This window comes from Crotalus tigris, unplaced genomic scaffold, assembly GCF_016545835.1.
Source record: "Crotalus tigris isolate CLP2741 ecotype Arizona unplaced genomic scaffold, ASM1654583v1 scf7180000024436.1354646, whole genome shotgun sequence".
NCBI classification, from domain to species: Eukaryota; Metazoa; Chordata; class Lepidosauria; order Squamata; family Viperidae; genus Crotalus; species Crotalus tigris.
Window position 1 is genome coordinate 367,294 of NW_024100605.1, and position 26,350 is coordinate 393,643.

Consider the following 26,350-nt stretch of genomic DNA (forward strand, 5'->3'; position numbering starts at 1 on the left):
ATACCCCTTATCAGAAGCTTTTAGCAAAATAATATATGCAAAGAGTATAGCTTAAGAGTTTAACTCACTTCTTGCAGTGAAGAATCTTGTGAAAAACCAGTTTCTTTAAAATCAATTTCATCATCACTGGATGAATGAATGTGACAAGTAGTAACCTAAGAGAAAGGTAAGGAATTCATGTTAAAAAAAGTTCTGAATAAATACCAGCTACAAAAATCCATACTAGTTGTCCTAGGCCAGGGGTAGGCAACCTTGGCTCTTTTATGACCCGTGGACTTCAACTCCCAGAATTCCTGAGCCAGCCATGCTGAGGGGAAAGGGAGAGGTTTCCAAGCTGAGCCATGTTGGCTCAGGAACTCTGGGAGTTGAAGTCCACGAGTCATAAAAGAGCCAAGGTTGCCTACCCCTGTCCTAGGCTTACAATCGTTCATTTAATGGTGGTTTGAAGTTACAGCAGACTTGTAAAATGTGATTTATGAGTTGTCCTCAAAGTTACAACCATTGCATCAACCCCATGGTCAAGTGATTGCAGTTCAGGTGCTTGGCAACTGGCTGGAATTTATGACGGTTGTGGCATCCTGTAGTCACGTGATTATGATTTGTGACCTTCCCGGCTGGCTTTTGACAAGCACAGTCAATTGGGGAGGCCAAATTTGCTTAATGATCGCATCAGTCACTTGTGAGTTGCTTAATAATCACAGTAAAATGGTGGCTAAGTCATGTCTGATCAAGTGATGACTTGCTTAATGAACTGCATCACTTAGCAACAGAAATTCTGGTCCCAATTTGAGGTCGTAAGTTGAGGACTACCTTTGTAGTAGTAAAACTGAAAAAAGAAGCAAGTATTCCACTATGTAGAAGAATTAATTGAAATATATCCTCACCCTAGCTAACCTGGATTCAATTGATAAAAACCTCCCTGGAAGATAGGCGTGAAAGGGTTAGAATCTGCCAAATCTATGAAATTACTATTAAAACGGGATACTTTAATTTTTAGAATTATTTTCTATATTGTTGTAAAAGTATTTTGTTTTGGATACTTGCTCAAAAATAAAGTCCACTTTAAATGTAAATTTTAAAGCTAATTGTTACAGACACCACAATTATTGGGCAGATTATAAATAATACAACATTCAAGATAACAGAATAACAGAGCTGGAGGGGACCTTGGTGGTCTTCTAGTTCAAACCCCTGCTTGAGCAGGAGACCCCATTCCAGTGATGGCGAACCTTTTAGTGACCGAGTGTCCAAACTGCAACACAAAACCTAATTTATCACAAAGTGCCAGGGCTGCATCAGCATTGTGGTGTCCTCGGGGGGGGGGGGGAAACCTCTGAGTGCCGCCTCTGGCACACAAAACTGGGAGTGCAAAAATGGGCCACCATGCTGCAAGGTGCAAAAATGGCCACTGCCACACTGCAGGGTGCAGATACAAGGCGCTGTACCATGCAAGAACAGGGAAAGGCTAGTGGGTATCATGCATGCACAAGCCCCGCCCCATTTGCAGTGCAAAATGCTTCCCCCTCCCTTTTCTTCTAGTCCAACAATGGTTGGTGAGCTCTGCTCTATCACCTCTATTCGAGCTTGCTAGTCGGCCGCTTCGCCTCCTTTGTGCTGGGTGGGGCTCCTGCTCTGGGCAGTGGTGGCAGCCTGATGGACCTGCTGCTGGCGTTGGTGCACATGCCAACAGAGAGGGCTCTGAGTGCCACTTCTGGCACGCATGCCATAGGTTCACCACCACTGCCCTATTCCATTTCAGACAGATGGCTGTCCAATCTCTCTTAAAACCTCCAATAACGGAGCACCCACAACTTCTGGAAGCAGGCCATTCCACTGGCTAAGAACAAGCTAACAATTAAATAAAACTCAGATTTCCAAATAGAATTATAGTACTAATCAATATATTTCAGTTACTTCTTGCTACAGTTTCCTATCTTTGTGCACAACTATACAGAAAAATAGTTGGCAGCGATGTTCTTTGCAAGAAGAGATACTTCTCTGCTAGCTCAAGTCATCTCTAGATCCAGAATCAGCAAAAAGCTAGTGGAGGGACACACAGGAAATAGCAATCTAATTAGCATTTGACAAAAGAACATAGATCTTTAAGTGGAGGGAAATTGTTAAATGTTAAATTCTGCCCTTAAAAAGTATTTGTACTATTCTTGTTTTTACAACAAAATCATTATACTTGCAGGGAAGCTTTTTTTAATGTATATTGACCAAAATACCTAAACAACAATATTAACAGCAGAAATGTATCTCACATAGATCAGAGTAGAATGGTAAAGAGATTAAATAAGAGACTAGGATTAGAACTGGCACCCAGACTTAAAAAGTAAGAAGTTAATGAACCCAAGAGAAAAAAGTTAGGTTACAAAACTGTAACTTTTTTGTAAACAAAAACAGGAAGTGGCCAGTAACTCAGAACCAAAGAACCACCAAGGTCTCAGCACCAAAGAAAACCTGAATTAAACAGAGTACAGAAAAATTAACATAAGTGAACATTTGAATTCTGTCTAATAAAGAGGGAAATGGGAATCAGTAATTTTTGGACTGATTAATATCAGCAAAATGCAGCTGTGATATTTTAAATCTGGCATAAAATAACAGAATGAGATAACTATTTGTATGATTATTACATGTTGTTTTCATTTTGTAATGCGAAAATTACAGTTAATAGCAGTAATTTCTCAAATGCCATTTAGAAAACCTACTAAGTCCACTGTGTTTCTCTTGTTGGTTTCACTTAAAGCGTTTGTGCAGAAAGATTCCCATCGATCCCTGATTTCATTTGGAAGTTCTAGGAAGTCCAAAAAGGAAAAAAAATGCAATATCAAAAATGCAGATTGTCATCTTTCCAGGTATTGTAGATTATTTTATATGTAATTTTGAATTTTACTAATACAGATTATTAAAAATATACACATTTATTTCCCAAGGTAATTAAGAAACTGCTACATTACATTTGCTATTTGTATACAACAGTATGCAAGATTTTAAATTTCAAGCTATAACTTCAGGAGAAAAATTCTTCTGTGACTATTTCTGTACCTGAACTTAAATTTTCACTCACTCTTCCCAAAATACCATTCTTACAATTGGTACCTTGGTAGAGATATGATTTAATGCATCATTATGTTATCTTCAAAAACTGATCAACTGATTTATTCAGCTAGACATCACCTGCATTAATATGTAGAAAATTAATCAATTGACCAACCAAACAGTTCCCAAAATTAGGTAGCAACTTATTTTACTTGATTCATAATCAAAATCTTTATTAAATCATTATTTAATCCTATAACTGGCATTTGGACAATTTGCTATTCAGATATACAGTGGGGCAAAAAAGTATTTAGTCAGCCACCAATTCTGCAAGTTCTCCCACTTAAAAAGATGAGAGAGACCTGTAATTGTCATCATAGGTAGACCTCAACTCTGAGAGACAAAATGAGAAAACAAATCCAGACAATCACATTGTCTGATTTGGAAAGAATTTATTTGCAAATTATGGTGGAAAATAAGTATTTGGTCACCTACAAACAAGCAAGATTTCTGGCTCTCACAGACCTGTAACTTCTTTAAGAGGCTCCTCTGTCCTCCACTCATTACCTGTATTAATGGCACCTGTTTGAACTTGTTATCAGTATAAAAGACACCTGTCCACAACCTCAAACAGTCACACTCCAAACTCCACTATGGTGAAGACCAAAGAGCTGTCGAAGGACACCAGAAACAAAATTGTAGACCTGCACAGGCTGGGAAGACTGAATCTGCAATAGGCAAGCAGTTTGGTGTGAAGAAATCAACTATGGGAGCAATAATTAGAAAATGGAAGACATACAAGACCACTGATAATCTCCCTCGATCTGGGCCTCCACGCAGGATCTCACCCCGTGGGGTCAACATGATCACAAGAATGGTGAGTAAAAATCCCAGAACCACACGGGGGGACCTAGTGAATGACCTGCAGAGAGCTGGGACCAACGTAACAAAGGCAACCATCAGTAACACACTATGCTGCCAGGTACTCAGATCCTGCAGTGCCAGACGTGTCCTCCTGCTTAAGCCAGTACATGTCTGGGCCCGTCTGAAGTTTGCTAGAGAGCATTTGGCTGATCCAGAAGAGGATTGGGAGAATGTCCTATGGTCAGATGAAACCAAAGTAGAGCTGTATGGTAGAAACACAACTCGTCGTGTTTGGAGGAGAGAGGATGCTGAGTTGCATCCAAAGAACACCATACCTACTGTGAAGCATGGGGGTGGCAACATCATGCTTTGGGGCTGTTTCTCTGCAAAGGGACCAGGATGACTGATCCGTGTACAGGAAAGAATGAATGGGGCCATGTATCATGAGATTTTGAGTGCAAACCTCCTTCCCTCAGCAAGGGTATTGAAGATGAAACATGGCTGGGTCTTTCAGCATGACAATGATCCCAAACACACCACCTGGGCAACGAAGGAGTGGCTTCGTAAGAAGCATTTCAAGGTCCTGGAATGGCCTAGCCAGTCTCCAGATCTCAACCCCATAGAAAACCTTTGGAGGGAGTTGAAAGTCTGTGTTGCCCAGCAACAGCCCCAAAACATCACTGCTCTAGAGGAGATCTGCATGGAGGAATGGCCAACATACCAGAAACAGTGTGTGCCAACCTTGTGAAGACTTACAGAAAACGTTTGACCTCTGTTATTGCCAACAAAAGATATATAACAAAGTATTGAGATGAACTTTTGATATTGACCAAATACTTATTTTCCACCATAATTTGCAAATAAATTCTTTCCAAATCAGACAATGTGATTGTCTGGATTTGTTTTCTCATTTTGTCTCTCAGAGTTGAGGTCTACCTATGATGACAATTACAGGCCTCTCTCATCTTTTTAAGTGGGAGAACTTGCACAATTGGTGGCTGACTAAATACTTTTTTGCCCCACTGTAACTGGTGAGTGCAGCAAAACAATGGGCTTCTGATATTAGTTGCCTTCTATCACTGTAGGCAATTCCAGAACTGGAACATAAAAGACTTAGGACCTAATTGCAAATCCTAAAAGACTTGATTAGTTGACATAAAATTCATTAAACACTAGGCTTATAAAATATTCTCACATTATAATGAAACTATAATTTGACCATGGGAAATTGGAGTACCACTACCATGTACATTATCCAGACTTCCTTGAAAAGCTGAAATAAAAGAATTTTTTCAGCATAATGTGCTTTTCATTAACTTTGCTTAATAAATGGCATAACTGGCAGGGCCATGGGCAGCTTCTGAACTTTTTTCATCATAAATAAATGGTAGGGAACCGGTCCATCTTAAAGCAAATAATGGTTTATTGGAACAGTTCTGGATGTGTGCGGGAGGTATGCATTTCCTCTTTGTTTGTGTTTTCCCATGTGCACTGGAAATTTATCTCTTGTTGAGAGATTCACAGCTCTATGTCACACTGGAAGCTTGGTGTAGTGGTTAAAGTATCAGGCTTAAAAAGCCAATAGACTGTTGAGTTTCAGTCTCACCTTAGATACAAAGCCAACTGGGTGACCTTGAGCCAGCTTTCAGCTCCAGGAAGCAGGCACTGGCAAACACTTCCAAAATAATGCCAAAAAAAAAAAAAAAAGAAAGAAAAACTGCAGGGACTAGTTAGTCCAAGCAGTCACCAGGAGTTAACACCCTGACTTGAAGGCACCAAAATAAATAAACAAACAAATAAACCCTGTATGATCTGAATTAATTATTCATCTTTCACAAGAAAATGTAACCTCTGCAAGTGTTCAAAAATCAAGTCAGGTAGAGGACACATGGAAAACATCTTCTATTTTTGGCTTTTTTGTGTGTGTGAAACAAAAACTACTGAGAAGGGATTTTAAATATCTTCATCTAAAATCTGTTACAACACATCATGCAACTATTAGCTGAAACACGTGTTTGTATTATTAATCTGGAACCACTGAGAGCAAAAATAAAATTCTGATTTTTTGCTCAGTTATCACGCTTAGAAGTAAAATACCTCAGATCCTATGAACTCTTAGAAAGGACATGGGGGGGGGGGGGAAATGAGATAGCAGATACAGAAAAACTGATGGTAAAAGGAGTCTATGAAAATGTGAATTCCACTTGCACAAGACTCAGTAAGCAAAAGTACAATGGATTACCTTTAATAAGTTGCTGCACCAGTGTACAATTTGGCCCTTTATCAGTACTGTGCACAATGCAATTTGCTATTCTTGTTAAGTGACCCATATAGCCATAGCGTCTTCCTCCTTCAGCTCTGCAAGAGATAAGTTATTCAATCAAAAAAATTAGTTAATTATGAGATTTTCATTTTATAGACTTGTAGAAAATGAAACAAAAACAAAGGCTGATTCAAGCAGCATAGAGTAGAATAATAGGTCAGTTAAAGACCTAGCAATTGCACAATAAATAAACTTCATTAGCTTTAACTTTGGTTATTATTATTATTATTATTATTATTATTATTATTATTATTATTATTATTATTATTATTATTATTATTATTATTTGGTAGCCTGCAGCACTATGTTGCTTAATTTATGATTTAATCCATTGTGAAAATCTAGAATATGGGTGAATTCAGTAAGAAATCCAAATATATTGTGCAAATTACAATAAAATATGACAGCTTAATCCTCCACCTAAAAATCTTACACATTCTTAAACAATTATTTAAACAGCATTCTGCATTAAAACATATTCTTCCTGGTTTAGTTTCAATATACATTTCTTCTATAAGTAGATTATAATTATATATGGAAAAGATGGCCAAAACACAGAGACAAAAGTGCACAAAAGTGAGTGTTTAATTAAAGCAAATATAATAAATAGTGCAAAGAAGGAGAATTAACAACGTTATCTCTTCTCATGGAGGGATCTCATACCCTGAAGAATCACAGGAAAAAGAAATATATGAAATTCAGAATTTATATAAAATTGCTAACTACAGTTAGTATATAAGTCAATATATGTTACTCACACTGTATCTTAAAAGTACATAATTAGAAAAGTTTCTGACTACTCACTGTTTCTTTTCATTCATATCCCATGCTTCAAGTATTCGTTCTATTAAATGGCACTTAAGGAAAAGCTATGAAGAAAAGAAATGTACTTAGTTTCATAGACAAAATAAAAAAAAACTTAAATCAAATAATAAAAAGAACTATTTATCATATCAGTGAATGGCTAGCCATCAAACTCTACAGTGTAAAAAGCACTATTTTTAACAGATAGATGTGTGTGTATGCGTGTGTGTGTATGTGTGTATATATGTATGTATACACACACATAGACAGTCTGTCTTTCTCTCTCTCAACCCTGCGATTTGATTTTCAATGATTTATGGAAAGAATAAAGATTAGATTCAAATTAACTACATCCTGTAATTATATTATGTATTCTGTCAAGTAACTGCTTAATTGTTTACAGTTTGAAGGGGAGACAGAGATTTCTTGGGCAAATTATCTTTATGTAACCTGACAGCAAGAACCAGATGCAGTATTTATGAAATGGAAATAATCAGCAAGGATACTTCTTGCATTTCTGCTTTCATCCTTGCTATAAAATCTCTGTTAAAAAACAGAGGTACATGAATTCTGGAGTTGAGAGGTTATTATACAGTAGAATCCTATTAAAATATAATGGTAGCATGTATTTCATTATACTGCCACTCACTTATTATAGTTGTAATAAGTTCTCAAAGATAATTATTCAATTAGAGAACTTAATACCACTGTACCTAAAGTGCAGCAAAGTTGAAGAACAAAACAAGAAAATGTCTTACGTGTTTCAGCAAAAGGTTGTCTCTAGTGGGATCTGGATCTGAGACTGTACCATTTTCTGTGCTTTCAAAAGGACTTGCAAGAATCAGTGCAACACAAATTTCTACTTGAGTATGCAAAAAATTGTTCCATGTGTACTTAAAAAACATGTCCTGTAGGAGAAAAAGAAAAAGGAATCAGAACTACCCATACAACTTATTAAACACATTTGGATTTAAAAAATGTTCTTCCTCATTTAGAAAACTCTCGGGTACTCTTTAGAATAATGAAGGAAGCTGAATTCAAGTTTGTAAGAAGCAGCAACAAAAATCCTAACCATCCTTTTTGTCAGAATGTCATATAAGTATTATGATATCTTTTCCGTATTTCTCATGTCCGTGTATGTTTGTGGCTCTTCACCAATGTTGATTAAATGACTTGGTATATTGAGTATGAATGTTTGCACTACACACATCAGCTGCTGCAGCAGTCAGTTGGTTAGAGCAGAGGTCCCCAGCCTTTTGGGCACCAGGGACCGGTTCCGTGGAGAAAGGTTTTTCTGTGGACTGGAGGGTGCGTGGTTTTGTGTGCTGCCTGCATTCCGCGGATGGGGCTTTGCTTGTTCGGCCTGGTTGCTGGCATGCCGCAGCCCGGTACTGGTCCATGGACCAGGGATTGGGGACACCTGGGTTAGCGCAATTAGGAAGGGAGACTTGAAGTACTTTTGAGCCAGGGTTTCTGGATAATAAACCACTGGGTGGGGCTAACAACTCACAGAAAAGCAACAAGTTCTAATACTTTAGTTATTGTGAGCTGCTCTGAATTAGCAAAAACATATAAAAGGAGGAAAATAATAGCAATCATCAGTATGGGCAGACAAACATCTGCCCATACTGCACCCCAGACTTAACAACTGCTGATAAGAAAGACAAAAAAGACTGGATAGTGGAAACTGCAATACTTGGAGACAGCACAACAGAAGAGAAAGAACTGGAGATAATCACGAAGTATGAAGACCTGCAAATAGAATGATTGTGGCAGAAGAAAGCAAAGGTAGTACCAATCGTAATAGATTCCTTCAGTACAATTCCAAAATACATGGAGCATCACTGAATACCATCAGCATTGACAAAATCACCATCAGTCAATTGCAAATGGCAGCTTAACCTGGAACAATACATCCTGTGAAGATACCTTAACATTATTAAACAGCATCCGCCTCTTCCAGGTCTTTGGGAAGGACTTCATAGCTAGACAAAAATGCAAAATCCAGTCTAAATATCTGGCTGACTGTGCAACCAACCATAATAATAAGTGTGCCATGTGAGGTCATATATATAAACAATACTCATTTATGCAAGCAGCATCTCTAAAGAGCCTTTAGAAAGAGAAGGCATTGCAATTTTTGTGAGTAGGGATTTCTCTATCTTCAGTGGAATACAATAGCTGGATGAAAACCAGATTCAGTTAATTCTAGAGAAGCCCACCCTATGCAGGTATAAGCATCTACTAACAAAAATGTTCCGATACTGTTTCCAAAAGCAGATTACATGTCAATTAAATGCCTTTTTTTATTCCATTTAATATGAAACAATAAGATGTACAGGATATGCAAAGTCCTTCAATTACTATGATTCTGTGGCCAATAAATACACTCATGCTTTTCTTCTAGATCCATACTTTTCTGGAGAGCCTGCTGTGGGACTTTTAAGATTTTTTTAAAAAAAAACTAGTTATCCTTATTTCCTGTAACTATACTTGAATAATAACAAGAGATCACACTATCTGAACAAAAATGCACATTGCAGAAAATACTATGATTGCATTTTCTAATCTGAAATGCAATCATGGAAGTGTAAAATTGTTCCGTATCGATTTAACTTTATCTTCTCAATTATTTTTGAATCAATTATCATCAAAGTTAACATTTTAGATAAAAAAAATACCCCAATTTTCCCTGCACTGCAGTGAATAGGTTTAATATAATACATGGTTACTCTTGTATCTTCCCTATGAGTTACATATAGGTAGTCCCTGATTGTAAGGACACTGTGAAGCCTGTAGGATTGAGAACCATCACAGGTACATTCAGCATAGTCCTAAATTTGAGTGGCCACTGAAGGAGAGTGGTTGTTAATCAAGGGCCACCAGTAATCCTGCTGGATTGGGGATTGAGCCTGGAGGCTATTTGGTCTGGCCACTTGGAATAAAAAGTATTTCTGTTTTTATCTTTGTTTTAGTAGATTGTTGTGAGCCTCCTAGAACATTATATGCAGTGGGCAGCCACATAAATCCTGTAAGTAAGTAAGTAAGTAAGTAAGTAAGTAAGTAAGTAAGTAAGTAAGTAAGTAAATCTATATATAAATATATTCTTACCAGTATAACTCCTATGCTGTTGAGCTCTATCAGTTCCTGGTTGACATTGTTTGTATTTGTCTGCAGAAGGCTGGATATTAACCTAATCACATTTAACCTGGTATTCCCTACAGGTGGATCCAGTACACCCCATGTTGTCTTCATAATACTTTTCTATGCAAAAAAGAGAATGTAACATTTAAAATAGAATTCCACTTTCTGAAGAAATAGGAATAACAGAAATAAGTTAAGCACGATGCCTATGTAGTTTTATTCAAAGGGTTATTTTCTATGATTTTATGTTCTGGAATACTGAAAACATTTAAGTGGATGTTAGGTTTTATTGGTAAACTATCCACAACAAAAACCTCTCCAGAAACAGACCTGTCTCCAACAAGATCAGAAGCATGAGAGCTAGGATCGAAGAAGCAGTAGCATATTGCACCAGCTGATAAACCAATTCATAATCTGAGAAAACTGCTGAATTTCCAGCCCAGGAACTGCATCACTAAACAAATCTACTCAAAGACAGAAATCTTCAGAGCAGATCTTTTAGAAAGCTCATTTATCAAGTGATTTCCTCAGTACTATTGGCTTGATATGTGTATATGTGTTCTTTCAAGTCAGATTTTGACTCCTGACAACTGTGTGGGCAAACCTTTGCAATTTCCTGACAATGTTTTTTGGAAGTAGTTTGCCACTGCTGTTTCCTACAGCTGAGAGATCCCCCAGCCGGCTTTTTGCTCATGTTTGTTGCCTAGTGTCTTATTCACTATACCAAAGTGGCTCCCAATGTGGTGTAGAGCTGTAAATTTCTCATTAAGAGACAAAAAGTTCAAATGCACATGAGAAAACACAAATGTGTCTCCTGGATATTTGTGAAACCTGGCAAAAGCTTTGGGAAACCTATGGAGCTGTAAGAATCTTGAGACTGGCAGCTCAAAGAGCTATTTCTCAAAGAGTGGCTTACAAATGGGATAAACAATCGCAGCAACAATTGACGATGCTTACGGGAATCTGAAACACGACCTTCCCCAAGGCAGAAAAGAGAAAACTGCCTGTCCACACACCAGCACCCCTAGAGTAGCACCTGTATTTGGCCTAAGCCAAAATGTTTAGAAAAATAGAAACAAAGTTTTGTTTAAACAGGGAAACTAAAGTAAAACAAAACAAAAGAACAAAAAAGAAACACTCTTAAGACAATAGACTAATAATAATAATAATAATAATAATAATAATAATAATAATAATATTCGAAGGGACCTTGGAGGTCATCTAGTTCAGGGCTTTTCAACCTTTTCACCCATTGTACCCCCATTCGCCCAGCAAGGTATCAAAAACTTGACCAAAAAAAAGAGGAAAAAATGAGAAAGTACAGGTAGTCCTAGACTTACAACAATTTGCTTTGTGACTGTTTGAAGTTACAACGACACTGAAAAAAGCAAATTATGATCATTTTTCACACTTATGACTTTTGCAGCATCCCCAGGGTCATGTGATTTACATTCAGATGCTTGGCAACTGATTCATACTTATGACGTTCACAGTGTCCCAGGGTCATGTGATCAATGGCCGGGGGCGTGGCCAGCTGATCACTCAGGTTGCAGGGTGCCTGTGGGGGGGAATCTGTGGGTCTCTGGGATGGGACTGGGGAGGGTGCCTACCTTCCTTCCTTCCCTTCTCTCCCATTGTCCCTTCCTTCCTTCTTTCCTTCACCTCCCTTTGTCCCTTCCTCCTTCCCTCCCTCTTTCTCATTGTCCCTTCCTTCCTTCACCTCCCTTTGTCCCTTCCTCTCTCACTGTCTCTTCCTTCCTTTCCTTCACCTCCCTTTGTCCCTTCCTCCTTCCCTCCCTCTCCCATTGTTCCTTCCTTCCTTCTTTCCTTCCTTTCCTTCACCTCCCTCTTTGTCCCTTCCTCCTTCCCTCCCCTCTTTCCCTGCGGGCTAGACATGAAAGGGCGGGGGGAGGGGTCGAGGACATGCGGGGTGGCAAAGGAGACCAGCAGCCGGCACCGTTCTACCTGGCAGCGTATCAGCTCCGTGGGTGTCCCGACCATCAACTGAGCGGCTCTGACTTCTGGCCGCCGAACACCTGATGGCCGCGAGGCCGCGTGGGTGTCCCGACGAACAGCTGAGTGGCTCCTACTCTTAGCCGCCGAACTGCTCATGGGCACGGGGCTGCGTGGGCGTCCCCACGAACAGCTGAGCGGCTCCGACTTCTGGCTGCCAAACTGCTGATGGGTGCGAGGCTGCGTGGGCATCCCCACGAACAGCTGAGCGGCTCCGACTTCTGGCTGCCAAACTGCTGATGGGTGCGAGGCTGCGTGGGCATCCCCACGAACAGCTGAGCGGCTACTTTTAGCCGCCAAACAGCTGATGGGCATGAGGCCGCGGCAGGGAGCCAAGGGCTGATAGCATGGCCTGAAGCTGAAAGACTCTGTCTCCCAGCCGCCGAACAGCTGATGAATGCAAGGCCTGGACCACAGCCAAACGGCGCAGGGACGCTCACGGGACTAGAAAGCTGCAGCGCTGCAGCTCCCATTGTCCCTTCCTTCCTTCCTTCCATTGTCCTATGCTACGCCGCCCAGACCCCAGCTTGGTTTTGGCAGGCAGCAACACATCATGGCTCTGCCTGACATCATGGCCCTGCCTGTGCGCGCGCAGAGGTAGAGGAGAGCACACAGGGCAGGGCGGGTATGTTGCCGGTTCACCTCCCGTTTTCAGGCATGTACGTTACGAACTGGCTACTTCTCCCAGTCATTTTTCCCCTACCGGGGATCAGCGTTCGAGCCATGTTCCCCGATCCTCTCCGTGTACATCGTTCTTCCCATAGCTCTCCCCAGAGCTGTCGAGAGATGCCCATTTCTGGTCGCATTGCTACCATTCTTAAGTTACATTTGCACCCGCCCAAAGGAAGACAGCGACGCTTTTCTCCCTCCTCCAAAGGAAGGGAGACAAACCCGCATCGCCACCAAGTCACCCTTCCTTCGGGTGAAGTAATCTCCGGTCCCCACCTTTGAGACTGTTTCAGCCTGAAGCAGAGAGTCGGAGAGCTGCGTCTCTCTCGCCGTTTGGACCCTCTATTTTTATGCTCTAGGAGCAGCTTGCCTTTCAAACCTCTGATAACTAATGGAAGGGGAAGCCCGCTGCAAAGGCACATTTCCCAAAAAAATGAGGGGGGGGGGCAGAAAGGTGATCAGTCAAGCAAGAGCCCAGACTTTAAGCCTGCGATACAGGCGAATGGAAGGGGAAACTGACTGGCGGGTGGGCAGGCCAGCCATCGCGGAAATGGGGAAGGGTTAAATGCTGCAAAACAGTGGGGAGAGGGAGTCAGGCGGACGCATTTCTCCCTCCACACCCACGTTCTGTTGGCTTCACCTGGTGCACATCAGCAAAACAAATGTGGGCCTCGATTCCCACCTGCTGCTGCGGGATGAGTCCTCTGGGAGGCGCCATGAGGGGTATCGCATGCTCGCGGGGGGGGGGGGGAGGAAAAGAAGATGGAAGAGAGTGAGGCCACAACAAAGAGAGAAGGGGGAAAAGAAGTAGGGGCGGTTGTGATGTTGGAACTCAGGGCTGCGACGCGAGCGGTCTCAAACCCCTTCCTGCCGAGGGAGTAGACAGCTCTGTCCCCTATCAGGCTAGTGCTTGTTGTGAAGTAAGAAGAGAGGGGAAGGGCGATACGGATCCCGCTGACCTGCGTGCATGAGAAGAAGTCAATCTGGTTGCTGCACAATGAGTCCCTGGGGAGGGTGGCGCCTTGCTCTGTGCCTGCGCTCTTCGCGCGCCCTCCTGCAGGGCACGTTGTGCAGGCTGCCGCCAAGCAGCATGTTTTCCACAAACAAGTGAGCTGGGAAGGAGCAGAGCAGGGGGGAGGAAGGCGACGCTGCGGGAGGAAGGAAGGCGACGCCGCGTTCCATCAGCCAGGTGGTCGCGTACTACCAATGGTACGTGTACCACCGGTTGAAAAGCCCTGATTTAGTCCAACCCCCTGCTCAGGCAGGAAACTGTATACCATTTCGGACAAACTATTGTCACAGTTAAAACTGAACAGCAGGTTCAGCAGGATTTGCATCTAATCACATTAAAAGACTTAACATCTTTTAAGTTTGATAAGATTCTGAAGTATTAAATCATGTTCTAAGAGCCCCTTACACAAACTTTTAATCCTGAGAGTCCTTAGAACCAATTTTGTCTGATAGTAAGATTTTAGAGCTATTTTCTTCTAAAGTACAGAAAATGCTGTGATATCATTGCACTCAACTGACGCTCAAACAGTTGCTGCGCTTGGATACTGCCCTTCCTCCCCCAATCTACTTATAATTCGCCATTAGCAATGAGCCCTACGAATATTACTCTCATATCCAAAATTGGTGGAAAAATTATCATCCTTTTATCAAATATAATCAATTGGAAAGAGGATTCTCCCCACCAAACCTGGCCAGGATATTTTACTGAGCACTTACTCTCTTTATAATAGCTATAACTCACAGAAGATAGAACTACCTAATATAGGAAATATTCTCTTTCTGCTCCTGTTTTTCTAGCTGCTGTCATTCCTATATCATCTTTGTTGAAACACATTATTCTGGAAATATTTGGATATTGGTTTAGGTCCTCTTCCACCTCCTCCTCCTCACTGGAGCTCCCCTTTGTCTGCAACCTGCCCCTGCCACAGCCTCACCTTGCCTTACTCCACGGCAATGGCACCCCTGCCCTGCCTCACCTCACCCTGCTGGACGAGCCTCCTACCCACTGCTCCACCCGCCAGAGAACCCCTGGATCTCCTCCAATCCTGGCCGACCCCCACAGGAATCCCTCCCCAGGAGCAACATCGAGGTAGCCACGCCCACCCTGGCCACACCCACCCATGCTACCATGACTACCATGGCCATGCCCACTTGGCGGCCACGCCCATTCATTGGCCACGCCCCTGGCGATGCATAAGTGGGTTTCGGGTTGCAGTTTGGGCACTCGGTCTCTAAAAGGTTCACTACCACTGGTTTAGGGCCTGCATCATATATTGAATATTTTATTGACAGCTGGACACAATAATCTGCCATGCTCCTTTCATCCATATCACTGAATAATCCACACCAGTGGTTGCCTCTCAGCTTCAGTCAGGCAATCAGTCAGTTATAACAATACACTTTATCTGCTTGTATCAATTAACCAAAGATTTTAGCTCTAGCTCTGCTTTTGTTTTCCCTCTCCTGCTAGTCCACTGGCCATAACACCATCAGAGTTAAGGGTAAAACCTAATATTAATGCAGTTGAGAAAAATCTGGTTAAACTAATGCTTTTTTTGAGCTTATGATTATCCAGACTGTGATTCTAAAAGCCTAATATGCTCACTCAGTACCACTTTCTGGCTTTCTCATCATTCATCAATCTAGCATTTAACTGTAAAAATCACAGGCAAAACCTAAATATAACCAAGACATTTATGCTGGCAAGATAATTAAAGAAAAGAGGGAGCCCTAATAATTAATTTTTGACTTGTTCAGTATATTTTGTCCTGTCCAAGCTAACACCAGTTCCTCCATTCTCCATTTTGTGAAGTGCAGCCAGTCTGAATGAGGCCATGGTGCAGAGAAGTAAAAGAAGATTGCACTTCCTGTTCTTCCCATATCTTCCTAGCTACAATCACACTAAATGTAGGAATACTTATTTATTTTAGTTGTTTTCAATCCTGTTAAGATATCCAAAACAAAGTGTAAATACAATATTTAAAAGGTTGTGAAAAAACAAATAACACTGACAAAAATGAGTTGGGATGGGGAGCCGCCCTTACCTTGTTCCTCTAGCCCAGTGGTTCTCAACCTTTCTAATGCCGCGACCCCTTAATACAGTTCCTCATGTTGTGGTGACCCCCAATCATAAAATTATTTTCGTTGCTACTTCGTAACTGTAATTTTGCTACTGTTATGAATATTAATGTAAATATCTGATATGCAGGGTGTATTTTCATTGTTACGAAGTGAACATAATTAAAGCATAGTGATTAATCACAAAAACAATATAGCAATGCTTGCTGGAGAAGCTTACTCTTCCTTGCTCAAAAATGTTGGGAGGGAGGGAAGGGGAAGGAAGGAAAGAAGATTGAAGGGGAAAGGAAGGAGATTGAAGGGGAAAGGAAGGAGATGGAGAAGGAAGGAGATTGAAGGGGGAAGGAAGGAAGGAAGGAAGGAAGGAAGGAAGGAAGGAAGGAAGGAAGGAAGGAAGGAAGGAAGGAGAGAGATTGAAGGGGAAGGGATGGAGATGGAAGGAAGGAAGATTGAAGGGGAAAGGAAGGAGATGGAGAAGGAAGGAAGGAAGGAAGGAAGGAAGGAAGGAAGGAAGGAAGGAAGGAGAGATTGAAGGAGAAGGAAAGGAGATGGAAGGAAGGAAGGAGAGAGAGATTGAAGGGGAAGGGATGGAGATGGAAGGAAGGAAGGAAGATTGAAGGGGAAAGGAAGGAGATGGAGAAGGAAGAAGATTGAGGGGGGAAGGAAGCAAGGAGAGATTAAAGGGGAAGGGAAGGAGATGGATGGATGGAAGGAAGGAAGGATTGATCGATCTTTGGAGAGTCATGTTTTTCCAGATGGTGATGAACTGCAACTCCCAGCATTCCCCACTCTTCCACAGTACTTTTTAGGGCTGCTGGGGATGGTAGTCCAGTAAGGTCTGGAGACACACACAGATGCCCTCCGATGGTGAGGGAGGCAGGCCGGGCGGTGCGGGGGAGGCTCCGGCACGGAGGGTGGCCGGGGGCGGAGCATGGCTGGGCAACCAGGAGGCGTGGGGATCGGCTCAGTGCCGCAGCTCAGCTCAGCTCAGGCAGCAGCAGCAGCGCGTTGCCTGAGCAGGGCGGGAAGAGAGGGGGTGGTGGTGGCAAATCATGAAAGCAGCATTCACACATTCAAGGTGCAAATGCCTTGGACCGTTTGGCTCCCCCACCCCTTTATTTACTGATCTGCCACAAGCTCGTGCAAACAAGCCCCAAAGAGTTCTGTACGAGCGGTCGTTTAAAAAAAAAAGCTTTCAGCAACGAGGCAGAAAGGGGAACTCGCTCACGGCTCTTTTTTTTTCCCCTTTCTCGGCAACTGGGAAGACAGTCTCTTTCCTCTCTCTTTCCTCTTTCTCTGTTTCCTCCCTCTTTCTCTTTCTCTCTTTCCTCTCCTCTGTTTCTCTCTCTTATGGCAGTATCGTTGGGGTTCCCCACCGCCCCTAGCCTCTGCGCATCCTCAGCCGAATGGGCAGGGAGGGGGAGCAGGACGGGAGGCAGCGGCTCCGCGGCAGGGTCCCTGCTGCCCCTGGCCTGGCTGCCGCCCCCACTGGGACTCTGCACTGCCCAGCCTCGCCCTCCGCCCATCTATGGAGACACGGTGGAGGCAGCGCCTGCCCGAACCGCCGGGGAGGGGCAGCAGGAGGAAGGAGAGAAGGAGGGCGAGGAAGCAGTCACCCTAGCCGGGACTCCGCGCTGCCCGGCCTCGCCCTTCACCCATCCAATGGACCCGCTGTGGGGGCTGGTGCCGCACGGCCCGTCAGCCCCTTGTCCAGCCTGACTGCTCCCCCCCAGGCACCCCTCTTACCCCGGCGCCCGCCCGAGCCGCCTTGGGGCAGTAGGAGGAAGAAGGGGAGGAGGAAGAGGATGGCAAGGAAGCCGCCGCCAGCACTGGGCCCCAGAAGGCAGCTCTCCTCTCCTACCTTTGCTGAATCTCCTTCTTCCTTCCCAGCAGCCTGGACTCCGGCGCGCCTTCCTGGCCAGCGGGGCCAATGGTCGGGATGGCTGGGGATTGCAGGGGCTGGTCTCCCTTGGGCCGCAGCTTGCGGGAGGGCTGGCCCACTTAGCGGAGCCTCCAGTGGGCCGCTCCCACCAGGGATCCCGGGGCTTCCCTGGGCGGCTCTAAGCCACGAGGCAGGGCCAATTAGGAGCCTTGTAGGAGGTAAGTCCGCCTGAGAGAGAGAGAAGGGAAGCGAAAGTGCCTCTCTGTCTCTCTCTCTGCAAATGGCGGAGGAGGTCGTTCAGAGACAGATGCAGAGCGGTGTCTCAATTCCTATATGTGTTTTCCGATGGTCTTAGGCAACCCCTGTGAAACGGTCGTTCGACCCCAAAAGGGGTCGCGACCCACAGGTTGAGAACCGCTGCTCTAGCCATTCTTCACTTTCAAACTAGTTTTGAATTTCAACATCCCGTTACGGAACTTTATCTAAGTTAGGCAGATCTTTCAAATATCAGAAAGGAAGATAGCACAAATGGAAGGAGGAAGATGAAATGGAATCAATCCTCAACTAATTTTTTCCAGAGGCTCTCTCCCATGCTTAGAAGACGTGAAGATCTCTCAGGGAAGTCAAAGAAAAGGAATAGCTACAAGTTGCGATTCTTTACAAAAATATATTTCATGGCACCCCCCCCCTTCCCAAATGCTAGTAGTTCCATCTGTACCTCCTCACCTTACTTAAATTCACAGCCCCAAAACAAATCTAAGGAAAAAAACATAGACTAGCTGCCCAGGTAATACCTATTCAGATCTGCTGTTTAGGTTCTGAGGAAACCTGAGCTTTTGTTATATGAACATAGCTAAAATACTACCAGTAATCTGAATCAGGATCATGTTGAAAGTTAAGCCAAAATGTCAACCTACAGAAGGGATTCTCTTTCAGATTAAGCAAGATGACATACATTCTTGCTCCCAAAGTCACAAAAACTGAATCAATCTATTTTCATTGAGTTGGGTGTTTTCCTTACTTTGGGGGGCTCCAGGAGCAGTTCGTGGAAAGATGCAAGTCGTGCTTTTATGGCTTCTAATACACTTTTATTGACCGAGTATGTTGAGTGGCTCATACCTGGAGGGCAAATCTCTATGTGACCTTCAAATCTGTAACAGGTACATAAAAAAAAATGTTTGCCTATTAATACAGCAAGCAAGGCTACTGAAATATGATGTCTGCTACCATCAGCATTATCAAGAATGAGTGTTTTCAATTGTAAATTCAAATAATCTTTTCATCTACAGAAAATAACTGCTCACCACAACGTAAGAACTATTCAATCTTTTCTAGAGACCAAAGCAATATTTCAGACAATGAAGCTGAAAACTTTATTGCGTTATATAAAGAGTTTATTGGCTATTCCAAAGAGTAGGTTAACACTTAACATAATTCATATTTTCAGCAACGTATTCCACCCTTGATTAATTAATTCCATTGTCATGGAAGAAGTGTACATTAATATTAGTTTGAAACTATGTATGGCAACTTGCATATAACAGGCTCGCCACCATAAAGCACTGCTGTATTATGAACAAGAAATCTGTGGCTGTATTCAAAATAACTGGCTCAGTACCAGGATGAACAGAAGACCTGTTATCATTATCAATGCAAACTTCAGATTTTACTTGTTCATTCCCTTCTGATACCTGGAATCGAAAGATCAGATAAAAATTATCAGAAAAATATTGATTCAGAATACGTCCGTGTACGTAAGAGTATATCATCGTATCTCAGGAAAGATAAGCAAATATAACCATAACCTAATAGCTACTAAAAATTGTTAAGAATGTCATTAGGTAAAGATAAAAAATTAACTTACGTTGGCCGTCTGGTTTCCAATAAAGTCAGTAATATCTGAATTGCACTGACTATCGCAGATTCATTTTTCTCTTTGTTAAAAATATTTGACAGCAGCTGTTCTATAATTTCTTGTCTATAATAAAAGGATAATGCTTGAAATATACCTTTCAGTACGTAGATAATTTCAAAGAAAATCTTTGCAGTTTATTTTGAAAAGTTCTTTATACAAAGTCTAGGCAATTATTTTTACTTCAAATCTAATTCTTACAGTTGGAGGAGAAAGTTTTGTAGATCTGGGTTCTTACTTTTGTGGTATAAACAGTCCTCGACTTATGACCACAACCGGGATCAGGACTTCCATCGCTAAGTGAGGTGGTTGTTAAGTGAATTGCACCCAATATTATGACCTTTTTGGCTGCGCTCGTTAAGCAAATCACTGCAGTTGTTAAGTGAATTACACAGTTGTTAAGTGAATCTAGCTTCCCCCATTGACTTTGCTTGTCAGAAGTCAGCTAGGAAAGTCGCAAATGGTGTTCATATCAGCTGGGGGGTGGGTGGGTGGGTTGCAATCATCAAAAATACACGTCAGTTGCCAAGTACCAGAATTTTGAACATGGGGATGCTGAGATGATTGTAAGTGTGAAGACCAGTTGTAAGTCACTTTTTTCAACGTCATTGTAACTTTGAATGGTCACTAAACAAGTGGTTGTAAGTTGGACTACCTGTACTTTGATATATAAACAAGACAATTTAAGCCTATATTAACAGTGTGTCTTGGAAAGGTTAACCTTCTTATTTAATACATTTTTTCAATAAAATCTGCGGATTAATCTATACTCTATTATTACAAATATTACTATTACACATAAAATGTGTGAGTCACCTGTTTAAAAATGTACACTGTTATAAATACAAAAGCTCAGGTCAGATAAATTACTAAGTCATGTTTTGACATTTATATTTATTTTTATTTAATGTGGCCATCTATCTTATGCAAATAACTCTGAGTGGCTCACAATAACAGAATAAAAAAAAACCATAAGAATACAAATATAAGAAAGCATAATGAACAACAAATTAAAAATATTGAAAAAACGAGGCACCTTATTCAGAGATAAATTCACCTATGTCAGGCTTCACTAACAACCTGCCCCTAATCCCTGTGGGTTTATATAACCTTTCAGGAGGCCATGAGGTCAGGACCACGTGGATGGGGGAGGGGAGGGATGCTGTTCCAATGCAAAATGTACATTTCCTGGTTTCCACAAGATGGCGCTGTTTCATTAACAGGAATCGAGGAGTGGGCTTTATGTCACCTTGCTCGTGGGATGGATAAAACAACTGGAGACGGTGGTTCCACAAGTAAACTGGTCATGTATCATGTAAGGCTTTAAAGGCAATAATTAGTGCCTTGATTTGTATCCCAAAGCATAATGGAAAGAAGTGGAGCTAAGGCAGCAAAACATTACATAAGTCAATGAATGAACTCACTTCATGTGTCTTGAATTACTTTTCTAAATAGTTCTGGAGTGGGACTATCATATTTGCTATTTAGAGCTCTAAAGATTTTGTTCTTATTTATTTACTGCTTGCTACAATTTTTTTGGACACTCTTACTGTTATTAGTATCTTCACTCTTCCTAGTAGAAGAAATACATTTAAAATTTCAAAATCCATAGATAACATGCTTATTTTAAAAGTAAAGTAATATCTTTACACCAACCTACTTTTCTAGTGTTGCAAGCAGTGGATCTGGTTCAGAACTGTTCTGTACTTGTAGCATCTGGTCTCTACTCAAGCGTATAATTTCACAAAGTGACTGGGATGCATTTGACTGTCTCTGAAGAAGAGAGAATTTGTAAAGGAAAAAGAAACCTAAACTATTTTATTTGCTAGTTAATACCAGAAACAATTTAACACAGATTCACTATTTTCTACAAGGCACAATTACATTTCAAGTCAGTGGATTAATATGTTTCCTCAGTCTTATAACTGCAGAATTTTAATGTTTTGTTATAATTAAGTATATAATAATGAAGAAAATTTAAACTTTGTAAGCAAACTTTATTAGTAAACTAATATTTAAAACTAAATATGAATTATAAAATATCTTCCTTACATCTTCATCTTGAGAAGGATGCACGATTTCCACAAGCCGCTGAATAATTTTCTCTTCATTTAACCACTGTGGAGACATGGTATTTTTTTTTTTTTAAAAAAAAATTACCTTCCAGAATTAAGACTAAACATAATTATTACATAATCCACCTACTGGTGCTATTTAACAAAGTGCATTCCCAGAAATTCTATGGTATTCAACATTTGCAGAAAGGAAACTACAGGTACTATCAGTGAGTGTAACATGCTACGTATTTACTTTGTTATGCAACGATATCGTGAAAATAGCTCATTCTTATTTACCTTTGAAACAAGATAATTATTTAAGAAATAAATAACTATTTTCTAGTTATGCAAGCCTGCATATTTAAACCAACAGTCCATATAACTACCTTTCTCAGTAAATCAAGCCTGTCAGATGATAAGGATACACATTATTGTTTTTACATTTTTTTGTGTAGAGTTTTGTGGTCAGATTGGTATTACCTTTTCAATACATTGTCAACACATCACCAACATAGCTAAGCTGCACTCTGTTCTCAATACAGCAAAAAGGGTTTTAAAGGGAAAGTTGGATATCAAAAAGAAATAAAAACAAGACACAAATAACTATAGGTATATAAGGGATAAAATATACAGGATTTGGGAGAGATATATGAGATATGAAAAAAAACCATAGATGGGGATGCAGAGTCAGAAGAAAATGTTTAGTATGACCTGAAATGACTAAAGAAGGAGAAATTATTCAAAGGCCTATGAAGGAAGTAATATTAGTTCTTATTACTTCCTTCCAGATGGGAATGCACCAAAAAACTTAAATAAATTTAATCTATTTGCAGAAATCAAGATAATATTGCCTTCTTTACAACAGCAATTCTTGGGAAAACCCTACATGAATCCTGAAAGTTTGATATACAACCTAATTTTAAATTTGCACAATTTACTCCAACTTCCATAAGAAATAAATGTAGTATCATGAGTTGATTCTTTTCTCTTCCTTGTATTTCTTTTTGCTTTTTGTTTGCCAGTATAAATCATAAAGAATTTGAAGAATGTGGAACAGTAACTGTTGTTAACTTTAAGTGACCTAATAAATGTATTATTCAGATACGGATTTTGAAATATGAACTACTTACATTTAATACTTCTTGCCTTGGCTGTGGAGGTTCTATGCATGTCAGTAGCCTGAGTAGTAAGTCCATAATAGCAGAGGTTCCTATGTGCTTTATTATGAGATCTACAAAATCATGCTTTTTCTTTAAGAAATCCACAATCTGGAAAAAGTAAAAATATGAACAAATATTAACAGAATGTTCTAAAACATTTTGAATCCAACAAAGCATAACAAGAAGATTCTGAAGAAATTGCTGTTATCAATTTATAAATTATTGAATTTACTGAACAAGTTCATTTCTAATGTTGAATATATCATGATGGGTATTCTTTACTAAATAGGTATCTTGTACATACCCAAAATGTCAAGTTTATTTTTTCTAGTCCCCATTCTCCCTATTTTGTCTTTTTTTCTGAACAGGGAGACATTTAAAATAAAGCTCTAGATTACAGACACTTGGTATTTTTAAAAAATCATATTTGATAAAAAAAAGTTTTACTATAACTAGCTTATAAGACTGGCAAATTTTGAAATAATAGAAAATACTTGTACCACAGTGGCACACAATATATTTATGAGCGAAGGAGAATAGGACAAGAAAATTCTGCTGATGTTACCTAGTTTGGTAATGAAACATTCAGAAATAATATTAAAACAAGCTTGGAGAACAAACCACAGCCAAAAACTGGCAACTTTTTCAAACTGAAAAATATAGTAAAGGTTCTTATGATTAATTCCGAATCCATATATGTATGTATGTGGATCATTCAAGTCTATTAGGTACAAAACAGTGCTCAGACCTTTAAAAAATGACTCCTATTGATTCAGTTAAACCAACACGACTCTATCAAACATATAAATACAGAAATATATTAGAAAGGGACAATACAAGACAGACTCTCAAACATGAAGATTCAAAAAGGAAATAAAAGCTGGAGCACAATGGTCCACAGATAGTTAAAAGCAATGTATCGGAAATACCTGTTCTGGTTTTCTGCTAATAAGAATACTCAGCACCTTGCTGAAGAAACTGGCCAATAATGGATTTAGAGGGGGCTCATTTAGAAGAAAACTGTACAGTTTTATTAGTAATGATTCCTCTTCACCCAGTCTATCATTGATCTGTGAAACATCTGAAGTAAGCAGCTCACAAGATATATTTGGATATCTAAAAGAAAATAGTTGAGGTTTTATTTTACTAGAATTACAAACCCATAAATACAAAAAAAGACATGCATTATTATTTTTCAGCCTGTTAAATCCTGAACTAACCCAGCCAGCTTTCACAATCTGTGCAGGTTTCGTAGGACTTCCATTTGAGAATAGCATTTCAATGAAGCTACTTTAGATGGCTCTTCAGTTGTATGTATACTGTATGTACACAGTAGACATTATTTATACAAACAATATCAAGTATCCTTATCATCCTCAGATCTAGCCCTGACACAAATCTCAACTTCTGGAGCTGACCAAAAGTAAAAGTTGAGAATAAAAAAAGCAGTGTAACAATATACAGGTCTCCAAGGATATATACAGCATTGGTTTAGAAAGAGTAAACTGCATTCAGAAAGCCTCTAAAGTTGCAGCTGGGCAACGTAGCAATCTCAGCGCTTCCCTATATGGCGTTCATGCACCATGGCAAAGGAATGGGAACAAATACAAGACAGGGCCACCTAGAGGTACACTTCCGGTAGGCAAAAACCAGCAACAGGAACCACAGCAGGCTGCAGGGCTTACAAGGGGCCAAGCAAGAAGCCCTTTCGCAGCTGTTAAGAGATGGAGTAAGAAGCCCTCCCCTGAGCAATCAGGAATGCCAATTTGACAATCAGCTCTCAAGGCATGACAGAAAAATCTATTTTGATTACTGCTCCACATGCCAGGGAGCTCACAAAAACCTCCATAATTACAGTTTTTACAATTAGGATCCAAATGGTCACTGGGTGTGACGTATAATTATAGCCAGCTTATCAGGAGCAAACAACTAGACCCTACACATGTAGAGTTCAAACTCATTATTTTGTTGTTCTCTGCCTATTACACAAGAATCTCCCCAGACTGACAGCTTTAGTCTGGGAACAACCACATAAGGCTCTACGGCACGGGTGTCAAACTGCCGGCCCATGGGCTGGATGCGTCATGCCAAACCCACGCCCACCCCATTGACGGCAATGGGGAAAAATGTCGCAATATGTCGCGACACATAAAGTGACATTGTGAGCTTGACACCCCTGCTCTAAGGCATTCAAGGGGAGGGGGTCAGACCTAGCTTTCTTTTGTTTTTATATAGCAAGTCCAGCTTGATTCCTTGCTTGAGCCATTCTCCCAATAGGGATGGTTGCTCTCCAAAAGAGCCACAAATATAGTTGAAAAAAAATACACCATTCACTTCTGAAAAATTAGGAAATAGAGATGGCTATGCGCTTCTGGAAGAAGAGATTGTTGGAAGGTAAAATCAATCGTATGTTTCATTTTCCCCATGTTTTTCTGCAGCAACAAAAAGTTGCTGAAGATCTGATTATTGGAGTTACAGAAGTTCACGTACAAGTTATCTCACACTTAGAATACTACTACAATATGCTTTTTACAAGTTGCCTATACAGAGAGATGTGGAACTTTCAGCTGATGCAGAATACAGAAGCTAGGTTACTGGACGGGGCAGTGGACCCTATAAGTTACTCATCTGTTGAAGCAAATGCACCAATTGCCAGTCACCTGTTGAGCAGTTCAAAGTTTTGATTTTGATGCATATGGTTCTAAACTAGGAGCGTGATTTAAGATTCTACCAAGACCTGTAAAGCCTGTACTTTGAAATGTTTTCATTTATCATATTCATAAAGTTTCTTAAATTACATTTTTGGGGATGCCCTGTGGAAAATCTTTTCACCAAGTCCCTGCATGAACTGTTGTATATGGCTTGTTACATTTTTGTTTTCCTTCATCCCTTCATCTTTAACTAATTTATTAATTTTATATTGCTTTAATTTACATTTGCCTTTTATTAGTATTAATATTAGTAATAACTAATATTACCAATAATAGTATTAGTAATATTAATAAAATATCCAATATTTTATTAGAAAAGCTGATTGTAAATCACTTTAAATAAGATTTTATGGCCCCTGGGCCACATCCAGCCCTTTGGCCATCCCTGTCCGTCCCTTGTGAGATCAATCAGAAATTAGCAATCAAATGTAAATAAGTGTACACCGCACACACAACTGAGCAGAATTTAGGTTCAGCCTGTTGGTTCGGCCACCATAATGATCCCATTTGTCATGTGGCCCTTTGGGAAAATTAACTACCCACCCCTGAGTAAGATGAAGTAATGTGCAAATTTTACTAGTAACAATATTTTTTGTTGATTCAATTATTTTCATTTGATATGGTCTTAGAAAGGTGTGAAAGGGAAGATTTTTTTGGAGAGTATCTATCTTAGCAT

General features: G+C 40.6%; 1 protein-coding gene across 16 annotated transcripts in view; it reads right to left on the reverse strand.

Annotated features, from left to right (window-relative positions):
- PPP6R3 (protein phosphatase 6 regulatory subunit 3) overlaps positions 1-26,350 on the reverse strand; it is an 83,747-nt gene that overhangs the window by 19,785 nt on the left and 37,612 nt on the right. For 10 of the 16 annotated variants that reach the window (XM_039331276.1, XM_039331273.1, XM_039331278.1 and 7 more), the window contains 13 exons: positions 23,893-24,079; positions 22,934-23,071; positions 21,799-21,864; positions 21,407-21,519; positions 19,699-19,812; positions 18,856-18,985; positions 11,138-11,227; positions 10,148-10,300; positions 7,795-7,944; positions 7,037-7,101; positions 6,152-6,267; positions 2,715-2,800; positions 69-155 (listed from right to left, as the gene is read on the reverse strand). In XM_039331276.1, the coding sequence (XP_039187210.1) occupies positions 69-155; positions 2,715-2,800; positions 6,152-6,267; positions 7,037-7,101; positions 7,795-7,944; positions 10,148-10,300; positions 11,138-11,227; positions 18,856-18,985; positions 19,699-19,812; positions 21,407-21,519; positions 21,799-21,864; positions 22,934-23,071; positions 23,893-24,079 (1,495 nt within the window). The remainder of the gene's footprint in view (positions 1-68; positions 156-2,714; positions 2,801-6,151; positions 6,268-7,036; positions 7,102-7,794; positions 7,945-10,147; positions 10,301-11,137; positions 11,228-18,855; positions 18,986-19,698; positions 19,813-21,406; positions 21,520-21,798; positions 21,865-22,933; positions 23,072-23,892; positions 24,080-26,350) is intronic. The other 6 variants (XM_039331287.1, XM_039331286.1, XM_039331285.1 and 3 more) reach the window with 1 other exon arrangement.